This window comes from Molothrus aeneus, chromosome 8 (assembly GCF_037042795.1).
Source record: "Molothrus aeneus isolate 106 chromosome 8, BPBGC_Maene_1.0, whole genome shotgun sequence".
Lineage (NCBI taxonomy): Eukaryota > Metazoa > Chordata > Aves > Passeriformes > Icteridae > Molothrus > Molothrus aeneus.
Window position 1 is genome coordinate 20,965,615 of NC_089653.1, and position 11,886 is coordinate 20,977,500.

Below are 11,886 nucleotides of genomic sequence, written 5' to 3' on the forward strand. Positions count from 1 at the left end.
TGGACACTCTTAATAACATGTAGTGTCCCACTGACAAAGCTTGCTTCAGTAAAAATCTGCAGACTGCACCTATGAATTATGATGTGAATGTGTGCAAACTGTATGCCTATTCAAAAATAATTGATTGTTTGGTGTAAGGAGTAAATATGTATTCAGATTTTTAAGATAAATGGGAAGGTGCTTTGTAAAATACAGAGTACAAAGGCATCTTTACTTTTCAGCAGTTTAAATTTGTGTGATACATCAATCTATGTTGCTTTCTTTGACTATATTAATGTATGTAATATATATGTATTTTATATTTCTTATTACTCAATGTATCTATCATGCAGGTCATTGTTTTGTGATTAACACTAACTGCATTTCTGTGCTGTGTCAGCAGATCTTTTTTCACATTTGTATTGTTTTCTTTTACATAATGTGGAATAATATTAAAAATTCTCATTAATTTCTCTCTGTTTCAAGAAATGAACTTGATATGTTTGTTAATATGAGGAGCAACTGGAACTAATATGTTTATTTCTTGTAATGGCGTTTATGCAGGGACCTTGAGATCATGCACATTATGCTTTTATTGTTACTTTCTCAGCTCCTTTGTTTTTCTAGTCTATGTAAAATAACATGATAAAATCTTAGCATCTGGGAAAGTGTTGGGCTTTTCAGTCCAGATACAAAACAAAAAAATCAGACTGAACAAAAAGGAGTAATTTCATTTATTTGGAAGTAACTTCAGTCAAAATTGCAGGTTGGCCTAAATTGCTTAATTCTTCTTGGAATAAGCACCTGAAGTATTTATTTTCTCTCTCAGCCTATACAAAGGTCATTCACATGCCAAGATCTCCTCCTACCAAAATACAAAATTGAGATTTACAGAGGTGGAAGAGAGAGGAAAATCATTTGAATGAAAGCTGCATTCTAAAACTTCAGTTGCTTTTGAATTATCATCAAACACTGATGATGCTGATGTAATGAGTCGTAGGACTTGTCCTTTGGATTTGCAACCTACTAAATAAACAAGTAGAAAAGAGTGACTGAGAAGGAAAGCAATTTAACTCAAATTGCTGTTCTGAGTATAACAGGTTCTCAAACACATACCATGTAAGATTTTTGCGGTTTTTAGTCACAATTTGCTATTAAGCTCTTTGGCTCTTTTAGCTAATTTGTGCTGCAGTAATGTTTGCTGACTCAAGTAAGGTAGGAGCCTTTTTTATGAGAGATGCTGTACAAGCACATTGTGAAAGCATGCAGGCCCTGGAGTGTTCACAGTCCTAATAGAGAGTGAATGGTAGAGAAACAATGGCAGGGAGGTGTGGAGCAGTTTTCCAAGCTGGCAGCAAAGTTGTGAGCATAGGCATAACTGTAAGACAAGTGCCCTCTCCACGAAGCTGTACTAAATTCTTTACAAAACAGATTAGATTTAAAATATGGGGTTTTTTTTTTGTGCAATATTTATAATTTCTGTTCTAGCAGAGTCTTAAACTGAGTTTATTAAAGACTGTTTTGCAAGTAGCAATGGACCAGATCTGACATTGTTGTTGAGAATAGTATGAAATAGCACATGGGACCATTAATTTGTTTTGCTTTTCTGCATGACTTGTACTCTGATAATCAGGCTGAATGTTATTGGGTCAGCTGTTCAGCAGACAGAAAGTAGCATGGTCTAACGATAATGATTATTGGTTATTGATTATTTTTTTTCTGAGAATCATTCTCATATATTATTTGAGAATTTTGCATTTTTTGTTGGTTTCACAGGAATGATGTTTAGTATTTATAGTATTTGAGTTTGCATTTTTTTGCATATATAAGATGATTACAGGTAGCTTTGATGGTGAAATTAATGATATTTTATCTTATTAGTTCTTAAATACCAGATATTAAATGAGAATCAGAATTCCTGTCTACATCTGTCACCTTTCTTATTTTTAACACAATTCAGCAAAATCTTAGTGGGTCTTGGATCTGATCCACTGGAATCTGGAAGTGCATTTAAACCCCACATTTTTGCCGAGTCCAAGTCTCACCAACAAACATTCCACAATTTCAGAGACAGAAGGAAAATTTTCAATAACCAAAGAACTGAAATGTAGCCCAGCTCTGTTGCATATTTAATTAGAGCAGACCCTGCAGAGTACTCTGAAGATAATGAAATTCTCATGTGCTGGAAATCTCTGGAAATTTAGTTTCCTTTTAAACTGGTACTTTTTAAACATGTAATCTGAATATTGATCTGATTGATCAAGTGAAGGTAAGGTGCTTCATGTAAGACATATAATAGTTTAGAATAAATGGTCAATAACTTTCCTTTTTATATCACCATAAGTTCACTTCACCAGAGATCTATTAGATTGTAGATTTTTATTAAATAATATTAGATTTTTGTATGCTTTTCCTCTCTAGAATATTACTCAATATGAGCTATACTGTTTAATAGACAAGTCCAGTTGCTGTCTTTTTTTAGTAAAGAAATGTTTTATTAAAAAGAATGTTAAAAGCAGTTTTATGTTAAAAGACACCTGTAATTAGTTGCAGCATTTGCAGGCAGTGTGGTTTTTTTGCACAGAGAATAATGAATATTCAATACTCTTTAATTGTTTATTTTAAACAACTTAATGAGCTTCACAAAGGCAGGAAAACACTGAAAAATGTAAGCTAGAATCATAAAAATGCTTTGATTATATTTTCTCACTGACTATCAACAACCTCTGAGTGAAATGCTTCATGTGATTGTGTTTTTCAGTAGTGCTGGTGACACAGCTTTTCCGAGAGCTGCCCTTCTGGCAGTGGGAAGGGGCTGACACCTCTGTGCAGCGGGGCTCGTGCTGGGATATGCAGACACAATTATCACTAAGGCTGATTATTCGGTGTAGAGCACTTCAGATGTGCATGTGAGAAGCTGCCTTTTGGGAGTGAGAAAAAACATCCCAGGACTTTTTGAGCACTCTAATCAAGAAGATGGTTTTGCAGCATTGGTTTCCTCTCAAAAGCTGAGACTCTACAGTGGCAAACAGCAACAAAATTCCTTTACACCACTGTGGTCTGTTCCCTGCATTTAACTTCTAAAATTCTGTGCTATTAATATAAATATTTTTTAATATATTCTCAAAGGGAGATAGACCTCATATGGATCATTTAGGAAAAAAACAACTATATGGATATCCCTCAGGTATTTTTGAGTGCAATGTTAAATAAACCAAACCATAAAGAGCCATAAAGAAAATGTGTTTCTATTTGCAAAGTTATACATCTGAAAAATGAAGAAAAGGAGCATTTGTTCCTTAAATTACCAAGTAGAAGCATGGCTACATATTCAAAAAGATGAAGGTGGTTTCCAGTACTGCCACAGATTCCTATTTGGTTGTGTTTGAAAATGCAGATGTTACGTGCTGGATTACTTATGGTTGGGCAAAATTCTAAAAATTAAGGCTCTATTTGATGCAGATTTATAAGATCCACATAGAATACAGAAGGCAAACCTCACAAAAGGTTTTCAAGCTTAGCTCTAAAATACTATTTTTATGATACCTGGAAAACTTCAAGTTGGTAGAAAATTGGTCTGCTTTTTTTTAATGAACTCTATCTTTTCTATGTAGTGAAAAGGAGTAATTCTTGAATTAGCATACAAAGTAATCTTTCTAAGGAGCATTTTAAGCTTTTATTAAACTTTAACTTTTTTTTTTTCCCCTCTACCTCCCCCTGTCCCAGGATGCCTTTGAGGTAATGGCTGAGAATTATGAATTCAAAGAAAATGAAATATTCTGCCTGGAATTTTTAAGGGCAGCTTCTTTGCTGAAATCTCTTCCATTTTCAGTAACCAGAATGAAAGATATACAAGGGTTGCCCTGCATGGGAGACCAAGTCAGAGATATCATGGAGGTAATGTACTTCTGAATTATCTGCCAATGGATTCTTTTACAGGTCAGCATTTCCAGGTCATGGAGAGGAGCACTGGTACATCTATGTGTGTGTACAAACCTTCTGCATTTCCTGTAATACAGTGTGTTATCTATGCTTCCAAGAATGAAACTATTTTTTGAAACCTTTTGTCATAACACAAGGCTGTGTCATGGAACCCCCACTCTTAGGAATGAGGGTAACAAGTGAATAAATACAAGGCAATAAATAAAGCAGTATCAGCTTTGCATGTAATTTCTAAGGGCTCACTCTGATTTGGATGCAACAGTTAAACTGTTAATAGTTTTGTTCATGTGACTTCTGCCCTTGGCAGCATCACTTCACTCACCTGAATGCTTTATTAGAAATATGTTTTTTGTGGAAGTGGTAAATATTTTAGTACTTTAATGCTAAATCTTACCTTGCTAGGTTATAGCAAGTTATATATAGTTATAGGAGAGCCTTTTAGCCCGGTGATGGATGAATTCTACATTCCTACTGGAAATTGGAGTATTCCCTGCATTTTTCTTTAGTTCTTAGCCTTTTCAGGACCCACATCTCCGAGTGCTGCTGTTCCAGCAGGAGCTGCTCAGGGGTCATTGCTGAGTGCTCTGCTTTGCTCTGGCTCCTCATTTCCCCATTCCACCAGTTAAGAATGCACCCTCTGAAGTGCTTTTAGTACCTGCTGTGTGGGGGCTGGGATTGCAATCATGATCCCACAAAAAATAAGATGGTTTGTTGGGGTGCTATTGGTGGTTTTCTTTGTTAGTTTTATTTTTAATTTTTATCAGAAAGACTAAAAGAAATGTACACTCCAGAAAAAATGTATTTGTTCATACAATGGTCTTACTTTTGAGAGTAGAAAACATAACCAAATAATGAAATCTAATTTTCAGGACAAGTCATTGATAGCTTGTGATAAATAACTGCTTTCTGGCTGTGACTTTATGAGCAAATAAGTACTGTGAAATATATTCCATGGTCCCATTTTCTACTTCATCCTTGAGTAAATTTATGAGTAGATAAGGACTGTAAAATTTATTCTGTGGTTCCAGTTTCTCCTTCATCCTTCAGCAATTTTCTTTCTTTAGAAGGGTTGCAGAATTTGATCCTAAGGGAATAAAACAATATGCTTGCTAGGGGTTCTTTTATTGATTAATAAATATTGATAAAACTTGATTTTAGATTATTTCACTAAATCTTATAATTGTAATAAGATCTTAAAATGGATTTAAAATTTTTTTTATCAGTAATATTTTTCTTTTTTTAGGAGATTATTGAGGAAGGAGAGAGTTCTAGAGTTAAAGAAGTGTTAAATGATGAGCGATACAAGGCATTTAAGGTAAATCCTTTGAGTTTTGTTGGTGCTGTTAAAAATTTCCCTCCTTTTAGTAGAACTTGGACAAAGCCATCAATGTTATTATAAACGGAAAACCAGAAACAGTGACAAGGAATAATGTGAAATATCTTTCTATTTTTAATTAATGTGATGTATACATAGTTGCTGTTAAGTGATGTAATGCAACTTAATGTGATGTTGGTTTCATTTTTGCCGCATCTGTTTATACTTCTAAAATTACTTCATTTTATTCTGGAATTAAGAAAATACCAGATGAAGAAGATGACTCAGATCTATTGTAATTCTCTTTTGTATGAGGCAGGAGGACTGGAGCTGTTTCTTCCTTAGGCACATTGTAGAGCCTTATTCACACAACTTCATAGTTGCAGGGAATCTAAACCACATAAATACTGCAGTTCCCATTACTGAAATATTTATTGAAGTCTCCATTGGAAGCGTCCAAGATGAACAAACATTTTTAAAAATTTTATCTGCATTTTTGATCTCTATAGCTACCCTCGGTCTTCAGAAAAATTAAAACAGAGTAAGGGTTGTTTAATTCTCCCTGTCATCACTCAGTTTTGCTTCAGCTATCCAAAGGCTCTTCCATTCTCTCTGACCTACAATGGAAGGGTGTTCAGTGACAGCTGTTGATGCCACCTCTAGTGATATTCAAAGAGGTGTAAATTCACATGTACAGCAGGATTCAAGAAGCAGTCTTGCTTATTAATGCATGATTGCATTACAGCATGATTGAGGAACAGCTATTAAATCTTCAGGGTTTAAAAAAATCTCTTGGAGATTAGAAAAAAACCTATTAGGAGACAAATTGTCTCAAATATGCTTTATACCTTGTTTCACATACAAAATTACAACAAACTTAGGTGGCTCTACTTCTTAGCTGAGCATACATCTCAACATTTTATCTAAATTAGTTGTAACCAGTTGTTTCCACTGATTTTTGAAGAATCTCATATTAGTGAATTCTTAGATTTTCCTGTTTAGCATAGTCCTAGTACCTGCTGCTTCACTTATCATTGGCTTGAAAGATCACTGCTGGCCCCAGGGCCATGGTTATCAAATGACTGAATTAAGTTATAGTCAATGTTTTAGATGTAGGGACATGAACTGACGAGGTCAATTTGCTTTCTTACAGAAGTGGGTGCCGCAAAGAGTGAGTCTGTGTAATTGGTTTCACCAGCTGAAAAGAAATGGGCTCCCTGTTACTTGTGCTGCACTGCTGGCAGCATCTCTAGCATCTAAAAACATGCTAAATAACAATGGATCTAAGTACAGAAAGAAAAAACCACAATTTTGTTTTTTCCCCTAAAGCTTTGGGTGCATAGAATCCTTTTTCTTTAGTTCTTTGTCTCAGTGTTAATTAAGTCTCCTAGAATAATTTAAAACCCAGTAATAGACACTTTTGAAAATATTTCATCACTAGCAAAAACATTGAGATAACAATCAAAGTATTTAAAAAATTATATCCTTTTATAAGCATCCCATGATTCAGACAAAGAGTAGGTAATTTCACACATTATATACAAAATGTAGGGCAATTCCTATTTAATATTATAAATTATTTTAATTTTTCACTTTAAAATCTTAATTTTTTCAAAGGAATTAATATATTCACAAAACCACAAAATAAAGCTAGGATGTTTGGGATTCAGAGGTTGTAGATTCAATGGAAAAGAGTAGTTATTAATGTCTTACACAGCTGCTCATTGAATTCCATAGAAGTACAATGCAAGGTGGAGAGCTACAATATTGACAAACTGAACATAAAGAACATGATTTTAGGCAAACATGAAAGTTTTCCCTCTTCTTTCATATCAGTGTTCATGTGAGATAGCAACCCAGTGAATCATGCTTACAGCTTCTGCTTTACATCCTTTTGTGGGTAATAACTTAGTGAACAACATTACTTTGTAATAGATGGAATATGACCACACAAAAATTTCCAGTGGACTGTTAGATTTTGGGGTGTTTTAGGTTGTTTTTTGTGTGTCAGTTTTTTGGTTTGTTCGGGGATGTGTGGGTTTTTGGTTTTTATTTTGGGGTGGTTTTTTTTGTTTATTTTGTTTTTTTGCTTTTTTTGCCTTTTTTTTTTGTTTGGTTCTTGTTTGGTTGGTTGGGGTTTTTTTTTGCCTTTTTTTTGTTTTGAGAGCTGGTAGTGCATACAGCCATAATGTCAGTCAAATTCTGAATATAAAGTTGTGACATCTCTTGTTCTATCCCATCAGTGTCAGGGAATCGAGTTACCTAATATCACTGTTTGATTTCTATTAAGAAATGGAGTGAAAAAAAAACTTATTTCAAATCTCAGTTAAAAGTGTACATTTTAGGAAATTACATAAAGGTGCTGGGACTACTGCTATATTTTTGTTTGGATGTCATGTTAATGAGAACTGTCCATGTATAAAACCAGTTCTGTTAAATGTAGTCATGCAGAGAAGGGAAGCTGAACCTTTAGGTTTGTATCACACTCTTTGTCCTCAGTGTAGGCTTAACTCTGCCCGTTGCTTTCCCTGAGGAACCTTGTTGTTGCTACTTATTATTAATTCACTGCTGCTTTAGAAAACAACACTGAAATGTTTTTCTACTGACCTTAGCAATTTACTTCAGTCTTTGGAGTGGGAGTGAAGACATCTGAGAAATGGTACAGAATGGGTCTGCGAACTGTGGAAGAGATAAAAGCTGACAAGACCCTGAAGCTGTCAAAAATGCAGAAAGCAGGTAAGGTGAGAGTGTCATAAAAACTTGTATCTCAGTACTCTAAGAACTTGATAACAGAGTCACAGGGGAAGGCAAAGCTCATTTATACATTTGTTCTCTTGCTGCAGTCTTGTGAATACTGAATTATTAGGTGAAAATATTTGGAACAGCTGAGCTCCTAATTAAAAATGGTGTCATTCAAAACATAGGAATATGCATATTTTTAAATTGCTTGCACAGATACCAAATGAAATCTCTTATATACAAAACTATTAATGGTTCATTATTGCACAGGTTGTGAAAAAATTACAAAACTGGGAAAGCCCAGAACTACTTTTCAGAGGAGATCTGTCCCCCTCAAGGCAGCCCTAATTTACTGATAAATGTAGACTTGTAATAAAGTAGTTACAAAATTTTTCTACAATCCTAGCACATCTTAGCTTTAAAATGTTAAATGTGGTCACATGAATAATGTTTCTTCCCCGCAGATTTTGTGTGTTCACACTGTTTCCCTAAATAAATGAACTAATTTAAACAAAGAAATTAGTTACATTAAGGAAAACATATTCTATAATATGACATTAAAATAATGTTACTTTATTTTGCATTAAATTTGTCACCTCAGGCTCCCTTGGATCAGATTTCTTGTATTTGTGCTCTTTTGTCCCTCTTTATTTTACATGTCGTATTGAAATGTGAAGCAAGCTGCCATACTGGGTACTTTCAACCCAAGCTCTGTGATCAGAAATAAGATAGCTGGGATATTTCACATACTTCTGGGCTCTATATTTGTGTAGAACACCATTATTTTGGAAAGACAGCCTTTTGAAACAGTTCATACAAAAATGCCATTGATGGGAACTGACAGGGAAGTTAGAGTAATTTTTAAATATTCAGGTCCTAAGAAAGTGGAGAATTATTGTCGTTGCTGTGTTGACAAATTACATGACAAATTGTAATGACAAAAATACATATAAACTCTAAGGACAAAGATGAGGTAAGAAAGAGGCTGTCTCTGGCCTGTGATCCCTTGTACCCACACCATCTGTGATTTGGGCCTTGAATAATGGTGTGTATATTTTAGTATTCTGTGGAGTGATCAGCACTTTTCCCTTTTGATTTCCAGGGTTTCTCTACTATGAGGACCTTGTTAGCTGTGTATCTAAGGCAGAAGCAGATGCAGTGAGCTTGATTGTCAAGAATACTGTGTGTACATTTCTCCCAGATGCTTTAGTTACCATAACTGGTGGTTTCAGGAGGTGAGTAAAAAAAAATGAGGTCACTTGGCTGTTTTATGCAGGTGCATACAAAGAGATGTTTGTGTCTTGGAAAAATCAAAGAAGCTTTGTGGGAAAGTATCACAGTTTGTTTTCAACATTTTTGTGGGTTTGTTTGTTGGTTTGGTTGGTTTTTTTTGAACAGGAGAGCAGTTCTATGACAGTCCCAGGTTCCTGTTTTTTGTTGCTGTAGATGGTTAGATTTACTGCATCTGAATTCCCAAGGCTGAGACTATTGTAAGGCCATGCTTGAAGGAAAGATACAACAGGCTTAAGGCTGTCTGGTTTGTACTGTTAGAAGTATACTTGGAATAAGCAGTTACAAAAATGACTATAAAGCACTGACTAAATTAAATATATACTAACATCTATATAGATGGGATGATCTCAGAATTCCTTTCCTGGTTGATTTTTATTACAAATTATTTTGGTCTTGCTCTGCAAAACTAAACCCAAAGCTGTTGTTCAGAAAAATACATTATTTCAGCACTCACTTGAGAGGTTTCTTACAGCCACACAACACGGTACTGAGACAAGGAATGGTCTTCGGGAGTTCTGCTTTCCTTGCTCTACTCTCAGTCTCCCATTATGTCCTCCTTGTTCTACATGTTATGCTCTTAAACCAAAAAAATGTAGCCAGTTCTACCTCTTGCTGCTGAACTTGATACTTTGTAAGACTTTGACTATATTTTAAATATAAAAGTATCTTTGAGAGATACTTCTTCTCATAAAACTCAAAATACACAATTCTGTGACTCTCATGCATCTAAAACTGATATAAGAGCAAAAGACAGAAGAATATTATTCATTAATGTATCACCTGTGTGTTTTAATATTGTAAACCTAGATAGGTCAGACTCAATCCAGTACTAAATTAAGACCTTTTATAATTTATAATTTCTACAGTACTGCAATTGTGTTGAATATTTTTATCATCTTTGTCCCTTTTAATGATATTTATAATTATTCATTGTATATCCCGTATTTATTGTAGGACTGTTAGTAGCCTCAAGCTACATAATTTCAATAAAACTGTGTGGTCAATAAGAAGCATTAGGCTAAGTAGGAACCCTGACCAGAGGTTTAGGAACAAGGTGAAATTTTATGTTCAAAACCTCGTGTCATCATTCTGTGAATCTTTGTTTCAGAGACATGTGGTGTCTCTCAAGAGAGTCTCTGTTTAAGGGAATCTTTGTTTAGGAGACTCTCCCCACTGATGCAAATCAGTCAGAGACCTTGTGTTATTGGTAACTTGGATGTAATTGATTAACACATCTAGGTGGGTCAGAGCTTTACAGGTTATTTACTGAAAAGTCCCAGTTTCTTCTAATGTAATGTATTTGTGAGCTTTGCTGGTAGCATAGTTTGCAAAGTTTGACTCACAAATCAAATCAAAGCCTTTAGTGTTGCTTATTGTTGTGGGGAGATATGATAGTCATTCTCTTTTTTATTAAGAATAAGCTTTTGTATCTCTAAATGGGTGTATCAAGGCAGAAGAGAAATTATTTAAGTATCTATTGCTGCCTGCTAGTGGGTAATTCTGTATACTAATTACATGCCTTTAACTGTACAAGAATATATTGAACTATAGGTTTCAATATGTCAGTCCTAATGGTATTTTACCAGCCCATGGAAAAGAAATGCTGCAGTGTAGGATTTGCAGATAACTTGATGGATTGAGATACCTCTTTCAGGCACCGATATTTTAATTGCTGAGTTGCAATAGGGTTGACTACATCTGTTCTTTTTTGCCTGTCACCTGTAGTGGAAATGCTCTTCAGCAAGAAGTTTGTGTAAGCTTAGTAGTTCACAGTTTTCAATTACCAAATTATTTTTTGTTCCTTTCATCATTATATAAATATTTTAATAAAATAGGCAAGCTGTATCATTTAAACAATTCCCTCATTCTACACCCTGTACACTGCTGTTATAAGAGGAAAAATAGCTCACGATTGCCCTGAATGATATATGGATTCCCCAGGCCCCAGATTTGCCTTGCTTTGTAGTCCTGTTTCATAGCTTGGGAAGAAATTAACAGTTGATTGTTTTCCTCCAGATTTTTGGTTGGAGAGTTCAAAGTCATGAGTCTCATAAACCTTACTATGCAGGAGAACTGGATGAATCAAAATAAGCAGAACTTCCATAGAGATCTGCAGCTATGGAGATGCAATAGAAATGAAAGATGAAAGTAGAGATGAAAGTTACATTGTTTTCCCTAAATCTATTATGTACACACATGGGTTGATATATTTATTGTGTTACTAGATATTTTCCTTTAAATTCCTGAAATGTCAAGAGATCAGATGATGAAGAAACTCTTTAAATCAAAATTAAGAAGCATAGTACAAAGCTAAAGTAACTAATAGGTTTTTGTTCTGTTTTATTTTAAATGCCAGCAAACTTGTTAATGGACTTTTCTTTGGATTGATTCATCTTTCACCTCTAGGCTTTTGTATGGCTTATTTTCCTAGTCTTCTAAAAATTAAAAGAATCATGATGGCAACCCTTCATATCTTTCTAATTTGAAATAATTCAGGAGCAGAAATTAATAAATTAATGAAGTCTAGATAAGTTTATCCCTTGTTGCTTTCCTACAGGAACTGCTGTAAAACATTCCTTGAGTTTCAGTAGGTATAGTTTCAATAGAGATGTTGGGAG

The 11,886-nt window shown here is 34.6% G+C and overlaps 1 protein-coding gene across 4 annotated transcripts in view; it reads left to right on the plus strand.

Annotated features, from left to right (window-relative positions):
- Positions 1–11,886, plus strand: part of DNTT (DNA nucleotidylexotransferase) — a 127,967-nt gene that overhangs the window by 63,958 nt on the left and 52,123 nt on the right. For all 4 annotated transcript variants that reach the window (XM_066554508.1, XM_066554507.1, XM_066554506.1 and 1 more), the window contains 4 exons: positions 3,706–3,876; positions 5,165–5,236; positions 7,849–7,972; positions 9,078–9,210. In XM_066554508.1, coding sequence (XP_066410605.1) covers positions 3,706–3,876; positions 5,165–5,236; positions 7,849–7,972; positions 9,078–9,210 — 500 coding nt within the window. The remainder of the gene's footprint in view (positions 1–3,705; positions 3,877–5,164; positions 5,237–7,848; positions 7,973–9,077; positions 9,211–11,886) is intronic.